This window comes from Artibeus jamaicensis, unplaced genomic scaffold (genome assembly GCF_021234435.1).
Source record: "Artibeus jamaicensis isolate MK-2021 breed Jamaican fruit bat unplaced genomic scaffold, CSHL_Jam_final contig_718, whole genome shotgun sequence".
In the NCBI taxonomy this organism is placed as follows: Eukaryota; Metazoa; Chordata; class Mammalia; order Chiroptera; family Phyllostomidae; genus Artibeus; species Artibeus jamaicensis.
The window spans coordinates 3,013,157-3,030,924 of NW_026521936.1; the positions used below are offsets into that span (position 1 = coordinate 3,013,157).

At 48.4% G+C, this 17,768-nt stretch overlaps 2 protein-coding genes across 4 annotated transcripts in view; one reads left to right on the forward strand and one right to left on the reverse strand.

Annotated features, from left to right (window-relative positions):
* LOC119039254 (GTPase IMAP family member 4-like) overlaps positions 1-17,768 on the reverse strand; it is a 33,776-nt gene that overhangs the window by 13,625 nt on the left and 2,383 nt on the right. The window contains exon 3 of one of the 3 annotated variants that reach the window (XM_053671876.1): positions 13,370-15,172. The exons of the other annotated variants lie outside the window; for them this stretch is intronic. Within the exon in view, the coding sequence (XP_053527851.1) occupies positions 14,232-15,172 (941 nt within the window). The 3' untranslated portion in view covers positions 13,370-14,231. Of the gene's footprint in view, positions 1-13,369; positions 15,173-17,768 lie in introns of those variants that run through there. 3 annotated transcript variants of the gene reach the window in all.
* Positions 4,704-7,888, forward strand: LOC119039255 (GTPase IMAP family member 1). The gene is given in 5 exon segments (XM_053671878.1): positions 4,704-4,817; positions 5,336-5,503; positions 5,600-5,684; positions 6,664-7,401; positions 7,404-7,888. Coding segments are annotated over 4 exon segments (942 nt in total). The 5' UTR covers positions 4,704-4,817; positions 5,336-5,494; the 3' UTR covers positions 7,514-7,888.

Sequence of the window (17,768 nt, forward strand, 5' to 3'; positions counted from 1 at the left end):
AGAGTGAGTGAGGCAGCAGTCAATACCTAAAGCAATCACAAGAATAATATAGGAAAGAGTAGCATGGAAATTAATGAACTAGAGAACAAAGAAACAGTACAGAAAACCAGTAGACCCAAAGCTAGGTCCATTGGAAATACCAACAAATTGACAAATCTTCAGCTAGTATGACTAAAGACATATAGAGAATTACTAAATAAAAAATGAAAAGGGGATACTATTACTGAGTTTATCAAAATACAACAATTATAAAGAAATATCACAAATAATTTTATGTTCCAAAATTACATAGCACAGGTGATATGGAAAAATTCATAAACTACCAAAATTAACTCAAGCAAATAATAGAATATTTAAATAGACCTGTACTACGTAAAAAGATTAAATTACTAATAAAAAATATTACCTCCCAAGAAACACCCAGGCCCACATGGCTTGCCTGATAATATATAACTACAGACAATATATCTCCTATGATTGTGGATGGAAAAATTCTTCACAAAATACCAAAGAAAAGAATCCAGCAATATGTAAAAGGGCATATACACTGTGACCAAGTAGAATCTATCCCAAGAATGCAATACTGGGTTCACATTCAAAAATCAATCAGTGTAATAAACCGTTACCAACAGAAAGGAGAAGAAAAATGCATGATAATCTCACCAAATTTAGAAAACTACTTGACAAAAATGAACACCCTTTCAAAATAAATCACACAGCAATCTAGGAAGAGAGAGAAACTTCCACAACCGACTAAAGGCATCTATAAGATCCCACAGCTGGGACCTACTCAGTGATGATGGACTGAAAGCTCTCCCGAAAGGTCAGGACTAAGACAGAGATACCTGCTCCTGCTACTTCATTCCCATGCTGTGCAGGAGGGTCTGACCAGGGCGATTAGGCAGAATGGACACTGTTCCAAACGAGAAGGGGTCAGCACCCATCAGTCAGTTCACGGGATGCATCACATTGACAGTGTGAAAGATAAAAGTTATTTCATCATCTAAGTAAAGAAAAAGCGCTGGACAAAACCCAGCATCCTGTCATAATAAAAACTCTTAACACGCTGGGCACAAACAAAGCCCATATGTGACAAGCCCACGGCTAACATCATCGAAAGTAAAAAGCTGAGAGCTTATTATATGAAATGTTAAAGGTACTTATCTCAGAAAAAGAAGTTAAAAAAACATGAACAGTGAAAGGACAGCAAACTCACAGTTATTAACAACCACACCTAAAACAAAAGCAAACTAAAAGGACAGCTAGATCAGGAGTGGAAACATAGAAATGAAGATCTCAAGGAGGGTTAGCAACAGGGGAGTGGGAGGAGGAGAAGGGAGGAGAAGGTACAGAAAATAAGTAGCATAGACAGTAGATAGAAAATAGATGGAAGGGCAAGAATAGTAGGGGAAAAATAGAATCTAAAGAACTTGAGACACATGGTCATAAACTAAAGGGGGGTAATGGGGGGGGTAGGGTGGAAGGGAATGAAGGGGGGAATAGAACAACTGTAACAGCATAATCAATAAATAAATTTTAAAAATTTTTTTAAAAAGGGGAAAAAAAGCTGAGAGCTTTTCTTCAAAGTTCAGGAGCAATACAAGGATGCCCACTCTCACTACTTTTATTCAACATTCTACTGGAAGTCCTGGTCAGAGCAATTAGGCATGAGAAAAATAAAAGGCATCCAAATCAAAAACGAAAAAGTAAAATGGTCTCTATTTGCAAATGACATAATGTTATGTAGCTAAAATCCACCAAAAAAATCCTGTGAGAAATGATAAGCAAATTCAGTGCATTTGCAGGACACAAAATCAATATACAAATACAAAAAATCGATTGCATTTTCATACACTAATAATGATTTATCAGAAAGAGAAATTAAGAAAATAATCCCACATACAATAACATCACAAAGAATAAAATACCAAGGAGTAAATTAAGTTGAAAGAGGAGCTGAAAGACTGTATATTGAAAACTATTAGATATTGTTAAAAGAAATTGAAGAAGGCACAATATATGGAAAGCTATTTCGTGCTTATGGATTTGGAGAATTAATATTTTCAAATGTCCATATGACTCAGAACAATCTACAGATCCAACAAAATTCCTGTCAAAACGCCAATGGCATTTTTCACAGAAATAGAAAAAAAATTCTAAAACTTTTATAGAAACTCAAACGATGCTGAATAGCCAAAGCAGTCTTAAGAAAGAATAAGAAAGCCGGAGGTATCACATATCATGGTTTCAAACTATATTACAAAGTTATACTAATCAAAACAGGATGGTAATGTCACACACACACACACAAAAAAAAACCAGACACATACATCAATGGGGGGGAATAAAGACCCAGAAATCAATGGCCAATTGATTTACAACAAATGAGTCAAGAATATACAATGGGAAAAGGAAAGTCTCTTCAGTGAACAGTGCTGTCAAATGGGGCAACCACGTGAAAAAGAAGCAAATTGGACTCTAGTCTGATACTACACACAAAAATCAACTCCAATGGACTAAGGTCTGAACATATGACCTGAAACTATAAACTTCCTAAAAGAAAACAAAGGGTGTAAGCTCCTTCACATCAGTCTTGGTCATCATTGTTTGGATCTGGCCCCAAAACCAAGGAAACAGAAGCAAAAATAAGTAAGTGGGGCAACATCAAATTGATAAGCTCCTGCCAAGCACAGAAAACCACCCACACACTGAAAAGGCAATTTACAGAATGGCAGAAAACACTTGCCAGTGATGTATCTAATCAGGAGATAAGATGTAAAATATATGGGAAACCCTTACACCTCGGTAGCAAAAACCAAACAATCCCTTCTTTAAAAGTGGGCAGACAGATTGAATAGACATCTTTTTTAAAAAGACACGTAAGTGGCCAACAGAACACGGTTTCCAGCATCAGTGATTATCAGGGAAATGAGAATGAAAACCACAATGAGACAGCACCTCACCCCTGTTAGAATGCCTATTGTCAAAAACACAAGAGGTAACAAGTGTTGGTGAGGACCTGGGGGGAAGGGAACGTTTGTAAACTGTCGGTGGGAATGTAAAGAGGGACAGCCACTCTGGAAAACAGCAGGGAAAGTCACCAAGCACCTGAAGACAGCACCACCACCTGGTCCACACGGACGCCATCCACAGGGAATGAGCACAGGACCCCAAAGAGGCCTCCGCACGTCCCTGCTCACTGCACAGTTACTCAGAGCAGCCAGGGTGTGGGGACCACCTGAGGCCCTGTGTAGGGACCAACAGATAAAGGTCACGTGACAGGTACCAGGGACAGAGTATGCAGGAGGGGGCAAAAGTGGGTGTAGGGTGGTGAGTACAAAAACAGCAATTAATGAAAAATGATACAGGATTAACCTCTACTTTCCGAACTCACAAAAAAGTAAACCTACCTTTGCCTGCCACGTGTGTGTGTGTGTGTGTGTGTTCAGCCATGAGAATCATAAGGACATGTTTCCACTTGCAGACGGACATGAAGGGCATTTGGTCAGTGAAGTTAGTCCGACAGGGTAATAAACACTGTACGACATCACTTCCAACTGTGGATTTTAAACACCCAAACTCTCAGAGACGAGAGCAGTCTGGCTGTTAGCAGGGGCAGGCTGGTGGGGAATGGGGGGGCCAGTGGTCAGACTGCACAACGGCCACTTAGAGATGAATTAGTTCTGGGGACCAAATGTGCCTCACAGTGACTGGAGTTGATGACACTGTTCTGCCCTGAAAGTTGCTAAGAGGGCAGGTCCTCAGTGTTGTCAGCACAGGACAGAAACAGGAATCATGGGAAGTGGTGCAGGTGTTAGCAGCCCAACGCACGCCATAGTGTTCACTGTCTTTGCCGACATGTAAATGCATCAAATCAGCACGCTCCGTACTTCCAACTTCCACAGTGTTGCACGTCAATGACCTCTCAGTAGAGCTGGGGGGTGTGGGGGGACAGTAGGTGGGGTTCAGTGGGTTCTTCATTACAAATAATGAGCTGGCAAAGATGGGCTGAAACCAGACCCCAGCCCATGACCTTCACAGGAAGTTAAACCCCTCACTATCTATGGGCAATGTCACCTCCAGGGAGCCTCAGGGAGTCAGGCCCTGTCACATCTTGTCCCTGACCTGCCAGGCCCAGGCCCCGCACCCACATGACCCTGGGGCAGCCTCCTTCCCTCTCTGCCAAACCCGTGTTTCCTCACCTCCCTCAGGTCTCCTGCCCCCTGGTGGGAGACACCTGCAGAGGGGCTGGGGCGGCTCTGGGGGACAGTGCTCCCCCCTCCCCGCGGCCCTGTGCTGGACTTTCGGGAAGGCCTTCCCTTCTGTTGAGAACCCAGAGACCCTGCCCGGGGTGTTCCTGGCACGCAGGGTGGCCTCTGTGGCACTGGCCCAAGGAAGGAGGCTCTTGAGAGGGCATTTCAGAGGTAAATGCCCAGCAAGCAAAAGCAGTTAAGACTCATGGTCAAGGCTAGAAAGGAATACAGGCCTCAGAACCTTACATGCTCTTGTCCTCTGAGGTTACAGCCCCTGGGGGACAAGCTGTTGGTGTCACAGGGACTTTCAGAGGACACCACCATGGACCACAGCCTCATTTCCCAGTGGAAACTCAGCATCCCCACTCCCTCAATAAGGAGTGTTCCTGTCTCTTTAAATTGTCACCCTGGCCCCACCCTCACCCCACCCCTGGGCTTCCTGCTCTCTGAGGTCTGAGAGGCAGGACACTTGCCCTGGTAGCAGGAGGAACAGCCTGCTGCACTGAAACCAGAGGACAGCAGTTGGTGCTGGGCTTCTGTGACTGTCCCCTCTCTGCAGGAAAGGTGAGCCCAGTGGGGGATGGCCCCCAGGGGAGGAGGGTTGTGAGGATGGGGAGGAATGCAGTGTGGGCAGGAAGCTCCCTGAGTGAGTGGCTCTGGGCCAGAGGGCGGTGGGAAGGGGCTCAGGACCCAGAGGGAGACATTCAGGACACCCTGAGTCCCACACAGAGCAGGTTATGGCCACAGCTCCCCCAGCCCCGGTGCCCACAGGACCAACCCTCTCCCAAGGGCTCCCCTCGCAAGCAGGGGAGGGGGTCAGCTTGCTTTCCTACAGGGACCAAAACTCCCTTTACACAGCAGCAGACTCCCCCCACATGTGTATGCACACAGGCAAGAGATTTCTGAGGATATGGGAGCAAGTCCCCTAAGAACATGAGACAAAGGGACAATAGTGTGGGCACCTGGGCTGAACTGCCCAAAACACTCCACTCTGCTCTGAGTTGTCCACAGAGGGCTTGCTGGAGGAGGCAGCCAAGGTCGTGAACTCGGTCTTTGCACACCTGTCATAACTCTGCCCTTAGACACTGCTCCAAACCTGAGCTTTCAGGGTGTGTGCGCGGCTGAGCCCCTGAGCTCCCAACACTTGGCGGCCCTGAAGAGACGGACTGAGCTCAGCAAACCTCTCCCAGCATCAGCTCCAATCCTGCCTGGACCCTTGCAGTGTTGCTCCCTCAAGTGCCATGTTCAAGGCAAGTGGGACGACGACTTTGTCACTGTGCTGTCGACAGCTCTTTGGAGGTAGTTGTACCTACTTGCTGAACAGATTGTATTTGGCACTCTTCCAGCTCAGCAAGAGAGGACGGAAGAAGGTGAGAGATAAGAAAAACACCTGCAGTAACAGCACGTCTCACACTGAGAACTTGCCTCCAGGTATGAGCTCTGGGTGATGATGGAAATGGGCGACCTCAGGACTGAGCAGGCAGGCCCTAAAGGACGCCCCGAGATGTTAGGGGCGACACAGCAAGAGCCCTGACCTGTGTGCTGTAGCTGAGTCCCTGCCCCTGCCCAGCTGGGAGGTACTAACATCTTTCACTGGCCTTCACTCCCTGGTGCCAAAGTGTACAATGAGGACACTAAACCCACCCTGACCCCACAGAGGAGGATGGAGAGGGCATCAGCTCCTGCACTGGAGGGGGGTCACGCACCAGGTAGAGGGTTAGAGACCCAGGGTGGGGAGTACACAGGTGTCTCATTAGTAGGCAGCAGGGTTAAGAGAGGGAGATGGGGTGAGGGGAGAAGAGGGGGAGAGGGAGAGGAGGAGGAAGGAAAGGAGTGATGGCATCTAACATCCCCAGGAGGAAACAACACCACACTTACTCCCAATTTTGCACAAAGGGTTAACACTTAGATTAAGCAACTGCCAAGGTGGCACAGCCGGCCCACGGCAGGGCTGGGAGGCAAGCCCGGGTCTGGGACCCCACAGAGCCCTTCACACTCAGGCCCACCGCCCCCTCCTGCCCTCTTCCCTGGGCTGGACCCTGGGGGACAGTGGCAGAGGCCACTGATGCTGCCCAGCAGGGACAGCTCTGCCCCATGAGGACGACCAGGGATAATGCAGGGGAGACCATGCCTGGGACTACACAGGGACACCCTCTAGAGGAATGCCCACCAGGTGACGAGCACCTACAGGTGCTCCTGGTGAAGCCGAGAGGGCAGGGGTGATGGTGAAGGTGCCCTGGGGTTGGGACAGCTCTGACCGATGACCACAGTAAGGGTTTGCTTGGAAAGCAGAGTTGAAATGCTGTTGTTCTCCCTTGTAAGGGCTCTGGGGGTTCGGGTGGGGGGACCAGGTAACCAGGACACTTAGTTGCTTTAGGGTTTGGAAGCTCATAGACCACCTGTCCTCCAGGTTATGAAGACACCACGAGTGGCCCAAAGGAGAAGAAGCTGAGGCTCATCCTGGCAGGGAGGACAGGGGTGGGGAAGAGCGCCACTGGGAACAGCATCCTGGGCCGGAGGTGCTTCGTCTCCAGGCTCGAGGCCACCTCAGTGACCAGAACATGCGAGGTGCAGAGCTGCAAGTGGGATGACTGGCACGTGGAAGTCATGGACACCCCGGACATTTTCAGCTCTCAAGTCCCCAAAACAGACCCAGGATTCCATGAGCGGACGAGCTGCTACCTGCTGTCGGCACCCGGGCCCCATGCGCTGGTCCTGGTGACTCAGCTGGGCCGCTTCACCATGCAGGACCAGCAGGCCCTGACAGCACTCAAGGACTTGTTCGGGGACCATGTGACAGCGCGCACCATTGTACTGTTCACCCACAAGGAGGACCTGGCAGGGGTCTCACTGCAGGAGTTCGTGCGTGACACAGACAACGGCGCACTGAGGAGGCTGGTGGACGAGTGCGGGGGCCGCGTGTGTGCCTTCAACAACCGGGCGGTGGGCTCAGAGCAGGAAGCCCAGGTGCGGGAGCTGCTGAGCCTGGTGGACCGCCTAGTATGGGACCACTCTGGTGTCCCCTTCACCAACGACGTGTACCACCTGGTGCAGACGCTGGCCAGGGTGGGTCCGGAGGAGCAGAGACGCAGGGTGGCCAAGAAACTGAAGCACCGCCAGCGGGGCTGGAAGAGATGGTGGTTCAGGTGGCAGGATCGCAGGCAAAGAAGATGATCCGGGCCCTGCTGCTGGGTGCCCTGGTCATGCTCTGGCTGCTGCTCACCAGACACTGGCCTGATGCCCAGGTGGGACCTGAGTGACAGGCTGTAACAGGACATTGTTCCACCAGCTGACAGTCATACTCAATTCTGGTATTTGTGCCTCCAGGGTCCCCAGGCTTTTCTGTGTCCCTCAACTGGCAGTAATCTACCAACAACAAAGTCCTACCAGGGCCCATTGCCCTCCTCCCCGCAAAACCTGTCCCTGTGACCTGACCCTCTCTGAGCTCTTTTCTTACTTAAGCTAAACAACTGTTGCTTTTGCCTCTTTTCCACTGACCTCAGGCTGTGTCCTCTGTCACTGAATCAGCCCCTGTCTCCCCACTGGACCAGGGTCAGGCCCCACCCAAACCCTCAGTCCATTCCCACTGGTTTCAGTTGACCATGAAATGAGTGAATAAATGCACTGGATGTTCACATCGTGTTGTCTGACATCAGTATTTGTAGACATTAGTTCATACGCCTGATATGCCCATTGAACAAAGGAACTGCTCTGTGGTCCTAGACCCCATCTGCAAAAGCACACTTACACCCAAGTGCAGAAAGACACACACACACACTAGGGTGTGCGCACACAGAAAGAGAAGACCCTGAAGAACTGTCCCTCTGTCTCAGCAGGAGACACCTCCCCCTGAGTTACCATCACATCCCTTAGCAGCTTAAATGCAGAGGCTGCTGAAGCCCAAGGAAACTTGAACTAGAGACTCAAATCCCTGGGAGTCACAGAGACCCTCAGGAGAGTCCACTTCCCCAGAGGACTTTTGCCACTGGCTGGCACGCTCAGAGGGTGGGGTGTGCTTTTCCACTGAGGGGTAAGGCCAAAGGAATTTAGAGGGTGGGAAATTTTTCTTTTAACCTCATAATAAAGGGCACACAGACCCTGGTGGGCTGAGCACTGGTGACACCATGGTGGGCAAATTGTCCACTCCACTGTGCCATGCAGATCCGGGAGGGTCAACTCTGGGCCCAGGTAGAATGAGCCAGGTTAGCCAACTCATCTCTGCACCCACACTTGCTGTGTCCCCAGGGTCTCCACCCTCACACACAAACTCAAGCTCAAACCGGATCCTACTGGGTCCCTATGGTGTCCTCTGCCCTGTGCTTCACGGACAGAGAGTCCCAGGTCACTGATGCCCTCACATCACTGAAGAGACACATCAAAGGGAAATAATCTGCAACAGCTGAGCACACAGTGGAGAGAGAGGCCCAGCAGCCCCTCCTGGAACCACTGCCAACATGAACAGGAACTCAAGGCCAAGGCCAAGACTCATCACTTCCACTGCTGCCAAGGTCAGTCTGACGCTAGGGTCATGCACAGATCCCAGCAGGGGCCCTGATGGGGAATCTGGATCCTACTCTTGTCCACTTTCCAATATCCTTTCAAAGGAACAAAGAGGAAAAGGCTACCATTGTCCCTTTGCTGAGATGGGACATGGTCAGTGGTAAACAAATGAGAAAGACAAGCAAAGCATCCAGTGGGAGCAATGAAACACGTGATTCTTGCCCTTTGGTTGGGGCGGGAGTGAGTCCAAGGTCCCCCAGGGACAGTGATAAAGCTGCTGGGATGTGGGGAGGAGCCCCCAGGGGTTTCCTCACTCAGCATACAGTTGGGTCTTGCCTTAAACCCAACCTGACTGTCTTATAATGGGAGCATTTGATGATCTACATCTAACACAGTTACTGATATGGTTGGGTTTGAATTCATCATTTTGCTATGTGTTTCTATTGTCCCATCTGTCCCTTTTTTCAGCCTTTTTGGTCAATTTTAAAATTTCACTGTATTTCATCTCCTGCTTTATTAGCTGCACCTCATGTTAGTTTCCCAGTGGTTGCTCCATGATTGACAGTATGCACCTTTAACCTACATTCCACCTCCAGTGAATAGTCCATCACAACGCAAGTCCTCTAAGATCTCTATGACATTCAACCATTGCTTCCTCTCTCCCCATTTATGCACCATTGATGCCCTACCTTTTACAGTTACAGAAAATAGAACCTCAGCCAGCCCTGGCTGGTGTGGCTCAATGGATTGAGTGATGGCCTGAGAAGCAAAGGGTCACTGATTCAATTTCCAGACAGGACACACACCTGGATTTCTGGTCAGGTCGCTGTTTGGGGGGACCCAAGAGGTAACCACACATTCATGTTTCTCTACCTCTCTTTCTCCCTCATTCCCCTCTCTCTAAAAATTGATGCATGCACTGGCCTGAAGTGCCCATGAAATTATGGATAAAAAATCAAGACAAATTCACATGGACTAGCCAGCCCTGTGGAGGAAAAGGGATGGCTTGGCTATTCTCTCAAGGGAAGAGTGCCTCAGAATGGCCTAACCACCCTCTCAAGGGGAGAGCATCCCGACCCTTGCCTAGACAGGCTTTTATTGGTTTTGTGTGTGTGTATGCAGGAGTTCAGGTACAACTTATTAATCATTTTCAGGCAGTAAACAGTAGATAGCATACAAAGAACTATTGGGGCTTCTTCTAAGTCAGGGTCTACCAGAAAACTTTGGGAAAACAAACTCATTTTCTGCTAGGGCCTTTATCATTTAACTAAGAGCATTCTTAGCAAAGCAGGCTCTACAAGATTTTACATATTCTTTCTCAGGCCTAATCACCCAAGAAGCCCACCATTCCAAGCACAGGGCTGCACCACCCTCTGTCACTGTTTCAGGTTTAAGTCAGGCAGAGGAGGCAAATAGCCAAGGAATTTTCAAAGACTTCTCCCAGACTCAGGGGAGTCAGGCTTCGTCAAAGCCGAGGGGTGAGGGTCCATTACCCTCTTTCTTCATAGCCCCCCCCCCCCAAGTCCTTCCCTGGGGCTTCCATGTGATTGTGCTTGTCTTAGGTCAATCCTTCCTTGAGGAATCTTACCTTTCATTAGTTAACTGATCAAGCACTGGAGGCCAGTTATATAAAAAGAAGTGGACCTCCTGCCAGGGAGATAAGCTTTGTCTCCTTAGTGGTTTATGGTCCAAAGGTTGCTCACTCAGCCTTAGCCTTGGGTGGGGGGGGACATGGGGGGTATAGCTCCTGAAACTAGGCAGGGCGGTTCCCAACAAAAAATAAATAAATAAAATATTTTAAAAAACACTTTTAAATGGGGAGATGGTAAAAGAAATGATTACTTTGGTCATGGGAAGCTTTGTAGAAAAATGTTAAGAAAAGACCAAAACGCTTTTACAGCATACTGAACATGAAAGATCGTGCATGAAGCCATCAAACAGTTGCCCATAGAAGGCAAGACAGTTTTAATAATGTGAAAAAGTAACTAATTTAAAATTTTCAAAATTGCAAGTTATCTTTACAATCGACAATATGTATTTGAATGCTATGCACATATATAGTTTCAACCATAAATGCTGAAAGGCCCAACAAAGAGGGAGGACCGCACTGACCAGCATCTACTGGTAATGTCCAGTGGAATGTCTGCTCCCCAACGATGCTGACTCTGGAGCACCTGGTCCTCCCCAATCACAGAAAAAAAAAAGATAAAAGCTCTGGATCTGCCCGGCAGCTTAATTGGTTGGAGCATCATCCTGTACACCAGAAGATTTTGGGTTTGGTCCCCAGTGGGCACATAGGGGAGGCAACAGATGGATGCTTTCTCTCTCTCCCTCTTTCTAACCCTAACTTTTGATCTGTCTAAAATCAATAAACACATCCTCAGGTGAAGAATTTCTTTAAATGTCTGAATCCTAAGTCACAGAGAGGTGATGGCTAAAACATCCATATAGATTTCCCCTCCCTTCTGAGAACCCAACATTGCTGCCTTGGGTCAGGGAAAAGAGGGAAAGAAAAACAGAAGGAAGAGGTAAACAATGTCCCTTCATTGGCTGAAAGGAGAAACACAGACAAAGCAAACAACAACACTGAGGAAATTACATTTTCCGTCTCAGTGCTCTAAGGAGCCCCAGTGCCCCAGGATGCAGCTGGACAGGGTGCCTGTCCTAGGAAACATATGGGGGTTGCACCTCAATTGACCTTCTTCTCTTCCCTTCCCTTCCCTTCCCTTCCCTTCCCTTCCCTTCCCTTCCCTTCCCTCCCCCTCCCCCCCCCCCCCTTCCTTTCTTTACCTTACCTTACCTTACCTTACCTTACCTTACCTTACCTTACCTTACCTTACCTTACCTTACCTTCCCAAACTGATTCCAGCAGGGATTTGTTTCATTTCAGCTTTCTCTTCTCCTGATGGTTTCTTTTTTCACTTCCTCCCTCTGATGCTTCCCCTCCAGACTCCCACAAGCATTCACACCGCTCCCAGAGAGGACTTGGGTTGAACCTGGTGGTCCAGCCCTGCTCACACGAGTCTCCATCACATTCCTTCTCCTCCTCCTCTTTCCTCAGGGCAACCCCCATCTCCTCCCTGCCACCTGCCAACCCTTCCCAAGTGTTTTACTTTAGAACTGTAGGGGAAATGAGATATAAAATCTGCCCAAATAATATTGTGTCTTAAAGAATTCCCCAAATCTAGGAAGAATGTCATAAACTCGGGGAGGAAAATTCAATGGGTGCTATAGGTTTGTTCATATCTTTTGAACCTGTCAGATGGGAAATTGAATTGCTGTTTGATACCAGTCCCTCTTGGTGGGAGTATCTGCTTCAGACTGCAGGGACAGACCCTGACAGGGACCTATCAGCAATGGGTTGATGAGGAACATTCCCTGGCTCCTTCTGTGTGTTGCAGAGAACACAGTAGGACCACCTGTGGTGCCATGTGTAGGACAGAGGATTCAGCACAGCTGCATAGTCCACGTGAGAATTCACTTTGTGGCTGACCTTCCTATGGAAACGTTTCCATCTCATCCAAAACACCAATACGACTCACCTATTTGACTCTGGTGTGCTTGGAACAAAGTATTACTTTTCTTTACTCCCACTTTGTATTAAATCCCTGGGGTCTATGAGACCCTCACAAAATATGTCTCCCCTTACCCTGTGGAGAGTTGGTGAACCCTGGCTTGAGTAAGACTTTCACAGCAAGGACAGTCCCAAGCCCTTGTTGCTCTTAGAAGCACTTTCTGAGCTCCTCCCTCCTGGTGCTTCCCTCTGAGCTCTCAGTCATGTGCCACTGTCCTCTGTCCATCGTGTCCAGGTCATGCAGACCTACAGTTCACTTCTATCTCTGGTAGCACAGTAACAGCACGTATGGAGATTCCTGTAGCCTTTGGCATTGTCCCTGAGATTTTGGAAGTCACGGGAGGGGTCCCCCAGGCAGCACCAGGCATTACTACATCAAGCTGATGGTTTTCCACCTAGAAGGAACAAGGGCTCATCCTATAACCCAAGAGGAAGGGGAACTTCATAAATTATCCCCTTCTGCCAAAGTCAAAGTGGTTGGTGTCTTTCAGGATGTGAAATCATTTTTTCTTATTATTATTACCACTTCTCCAAAACAGAAACCAGACTGTCCTCCCTCCATTTTGGCCAGTGGTGACCGGACCTGACCTGCACTGTGGTCCCTTGGTTCATTCTCCAGGCAGACCCCTGAAGTTTCCTTTGGGTGTGTGAGCACCAGGATGTGTCATTTGAACATGAAAATGTGCTTTGGGGACTCCTAGAAATTACTTGGATAGGAGTCCCCAGGAGAGAAGGGATAGATTTGCACTACTGTTATCCATATGTTAAAAGGATTTCATTTGTAACCAGGAAATCCACAGAGGTCTCAGGAACCTTGATTACACATAGTTTCTCCAGGCACCTTATGAGCAAATCCAAGAAGAATGTGGTCTCTGACGGGCAGAAGGGGGTTAAGGACAAGGAGAGAACTCTTAGGGGATAGACTAGCCAAGCTCCAAAACCATCTTGAGCTTTTAGCAAAAAGTGAAATTCATCTCTGTGCTCTTTGAAGAAGTACTAGTGACCTTTCCTAAGGTAACAGATTTCTCATTTTGCACAAATATGAGGGAAGAGAAAAGTTTTATTATAGTAACAACATGCAAAGAGTCCAGAGGGTGGGGCAGCAGTGTGCGGACCACCCTCCCAGCAGGGAGTCATCAGGGTGCAGGGAGATGGAGGTGCAAGGGCAATAGTTGGCTTCCCAAGAAAAGGAGAGGGCTAGTCATTCAGCAACATGCTCGTGTTGAGGCTGGTCAGAGAGTTTCTACAGAAACATCTTAACACTCCAAAGGATGCTCTCTTCCCTGTGAATCTGTGTCATTTGTCCTTTTTGCCATTTCACTTCACTGAGTTCTGAGATCTGTTCTTCAGACAAGTCTTTGTACTTCAGTGGGCCAATGATAAAGAACAATCTCAGTCCTTTCATAAAAATGCAATTCAACAACTTCATGTTCATCACAAAGAATTCTATAGGCATCTCTAATTATAGATTACTTCATGCAAAGAATCAATTTCACTAACCACATGGGAAAAATAATCCTTGAAGTTGTAAAGGCAAAAATAAGGAGTAGAAGCCACAGAGATTATTTGCCAACCTAGAAAGAATCTGGAGGAAAAACAGTTACTAGGAATAAACAGAGCAAGCTTGGGGTCTCCGACTTTGGCTTCCTCCATTCCTTTCTGTGTGTCTGAGAAAGAGATCAGGTCACACGGGGCACCTGCACATTCTGCTTTAGAGTTTTACAGATTGGGCACATGCCCCTCCCCTGTGAAATCAATCAAATGCCTACCAATGGCCAGCAGTGAACTCTGCGCCCTCCCTAGTCCCGAGAGCCTGAAGGACAGAAACAGGGTGCTCTGACTTTGGGGAATGAGTTCTGTTGGGATGGAGCACCTGGAAATGTGCAAGAAATATAGACAGATTTTCATTTTTTTCTAGAGAATTTGAACAGCTCTGCAAGTTGCAGTTTAGCACTTTTCAAAGCTCCCACGATGATCTCAAGTAGCCTTTTCTGACCCTCCACTTCCCCCCTGGCATTACGTTGCCTGGAAAGGTAGCAATTTTCCCTTTCTGCCAACACCCTCTCCATTTCTGCCTTTCTCCTTTCCCGCTCCAGGCTATCCTCCAGGTTTCTGATTTTCTCCTCATACTCCTCTCTTATCTGCTTCTTCTCCCTCTCCAGCTCAGCTCTGCACTGCACTTCTATTGCTCGGATCTGTTCCTGAATCTCCTCCTCCGCCCTTTGGTACATCTCGTTAGTGTAGAATCCCCCCTCGTTCTCCATCACCATGCGCTGGACCAGGTCCAGCAGCTGTGCCCTCTGGGCCTCCTGCTCAGCCCCTGTTGCCTTATTATTGAACAAACAGTGGCGATCCTTGAACTCCTTCATCAGATCCTGAATGAATGCTGGGGCTTCCTTGATGTAATCATAGAACTCCACACCATCCAAGTCATCCTTCCGGGTGAATAAGAGAATCATGTATCTCCTAGCTGTGGGACCAAACATCCTCAGCACCTTCTGCATGGCCTCTTGCTGTTCCTTTGTGTACCGGCCCAGTGGGGCCACCAGGAGCAGTGCATGAGGCCCCGGGGATGTCAGGAGGATGCAACGAGCAATCTCCTTTTGAGTGTCAGCATCTGGCACCTCGGTGTCGAAAAAACCAGGTGTGTCCACCACCACAATTTCTCTCCCACTCCACATGCAGCTCCCTTTCTCACAGACCTTGGTGATGGATTTTGCTGCAATGCTGGAATGAAACGCTTTCTTCCCAAGGATGCTGTTCCCTGTGGCGCTTTTTCCGGCTCCGGTCTTACCCACTAAGACTAGTCTCAGTTGTGACTCTCTGGGGTCTTGGTTTCCAAGCCCTGGGACATCAGGAAACAAAGCCACAGTGTTAGGATTGACCTCCAGCATTTCCCCTGCAGGCCCGCACCTGCCAGTGCCTGTCTCTGTTGCCTGCTCATGTCCTGTCCCATGAGCCACCCCTGCACCACAGGAGCTCTGAGGAAGCCCTGGGCCCCGTGTTCCTGCTACAGGACTCGGAGAACCCCGGGCACATCTCCAGAGTCCCATGGGCTGCTCACTCTGATCTTGACAGCTTAGGGTCCACAAAGCAGGGCACCCAAGGGTGTAAGTGAGAGCTCTGAGCCATTGTAGGAGCTGTCCCTCCCAAGCCAAGGAAGTGACACAAAAGCTGACTGTGGGACGTCACAGCAGAAGAGCCCTTCACCCCCACATCATAGTCACAAGGGAACTTTTCTTCCTGTGAAGAAACCACAGAGGAGGGTGATTTAGACCCTCCCACTTTGCAAGGTGAGCAGTATACCTGGGCGGAAAGAAGGAGTCCCTTTACATGTCACATACACAGCCCTCCTATCAGGGACTGTGACCCAGAGAAGCACAAAACACCTCACTTAAAATTAAAACTGTGTAGAAAACAGTGTAGTTTTCCTATATTAAATTAACATGTTGAAGACTTACAACCAGAAATCATTGACAATTGCCTACAGTTGCTATAAATACAACCCCTTGATACCTAAATAATAATAATAACAACTCATACAGATTAGCATCACTAGATTTATACACTTAGTCTCACTTGCTTAGGTGTATCTACCATCTAGGAAACTTGGAGGTTAATAACAGAGCAGCATAGCCTACAACTGAACGATATTTTCAAAATAACCTTGAAGGTTAAACACCAGGTCATCTGTAGAGGACTTTCCCCACTTCTGTTTAGTAGATCTCTGCTTCTCTCTTTAATGGGTCTCACAGTGGAAGCTTCCGGATTTGGTGAGCACAGCCCGGGACCAGACAAGACAACTGACCCCCACACCTGAGGGCGTGTGTTCCCGAAAAAGAACACCCTCAGTGCAGCCCTTGTGTGAGATTGAGGCCTGCACAGGGACCCTGTACCACAGCCACCATCTCTGCTCAGAGTCCATGCCCACATGGTCACACCAATGACATTGGACACATAAGTGATAACTGCAGTTCCCTGTCAGAGACATCCTCACCTTCACCCAGGCCCTCAGAACAAAAGTCTAGGAATCTCCCTTGATTTCTCTCTTCCCTTTGCTTTTCAGATCCAACCTACCAGCAAGTTCTCTTGCCTCCATCCACAGTCTGACCACTTCTCTCCATGTAGAAGACAATCACACCAGCCCAACCTACATCGCCATCCATGACTCAGCTCTCCCCTAACTGTCCTCCATGTTTCCAACATGGCCCCTTCTGTCTGTTCTGTAATTGGGATGCTCTTTCAAAATATCCATCAAACAGAGGGGAGATTTCGCAGAACCCCCATCTCTGGCTTCCACAAATCAGTAGTGCTTCCCCATCTTCCACACACTCCTGTGGGGAAGCTGTTGCTAATCCAGGGAGTAGCCAAACCTCCCCTGTGGGTGAGTTTCCCACATTTGATAAGATAACCAGCATCCTGGGGTGAGAGAGTAAGTTTCCAGAAGCTGAGAACACGGGACACAGGATGGCTACCAACAAGGGGAATGTGGATGGGAGTTCGGAGCACTGTACATTAGCATCACAGTGGAAGACTCCACCTAGGGACACCCTGAGGGCATCAGCTGTCACCACACAGGGAGCAGAAAAGTCCTGGGAGGTGAAACAGAAGGCCAGCACAGGCCAGCTCCACCCTGCAGCAGTCTGCCAATGCTGAGGGCACATGGCGATCTATGTGACAGAGTGCTGCTGTGGACATGGACTGTTCCCATGGGACATGTGCCTCTTTGGGATGTGGCTCTGCAGCCCTGCCCATAAAGACTGAGTCATTTCCCACCCCTTGAATCCAAATGGGCCGTGTGACTTTTGTGGACATGAGGGCAGTAGGAGCGTGATGCCAGCGTGGGTCCTAAATGTGCAGATGCCTGGAGCTGGCTGTCTCCTCCTGCCCCACAGAGACCTGCAGCTGCCTGGGGAAGAGGCTGGACTCCCCTGCTGGGTGATGAGGGACAAGGCCCACCTATCCCTGTCACCCTGGCCTGAGAGCCTACTCACTACTGGACACCTCCATGGGACTACCCAATTCAAAATTATCTAGTTTCTGGATATTGAGATAATCATGCTAGATGAAATAAGTCACATGAAGAAAGAACAAGAGCCACATGATTTCACTTACATGTGGAGTATAAAATAGGAAGCCACAGGTGAAAAAAACAAAACTCATGGACACAGACAACAGTGTGGTGGTGACCAGAAGAAAAGGGAGGTCCGGGGGTGGGGCAGTGAACAGGATAAAGGGGGTCAAATGTGTGGCGATGGGAGGAGACAAGACTTTGGGTGGTGAGCCCAGGATGCAGTACACGGATGATGGACAATAGGATTGTACACCTGAATGTTCTATAGTGTTATTAACCAAACTCAGCCCATTACGTTTAATTTTTAAAAAAGATTATCCAATTCTGTACTGAACCACTAACTTACCACTGTGCACATGAGCGAGTC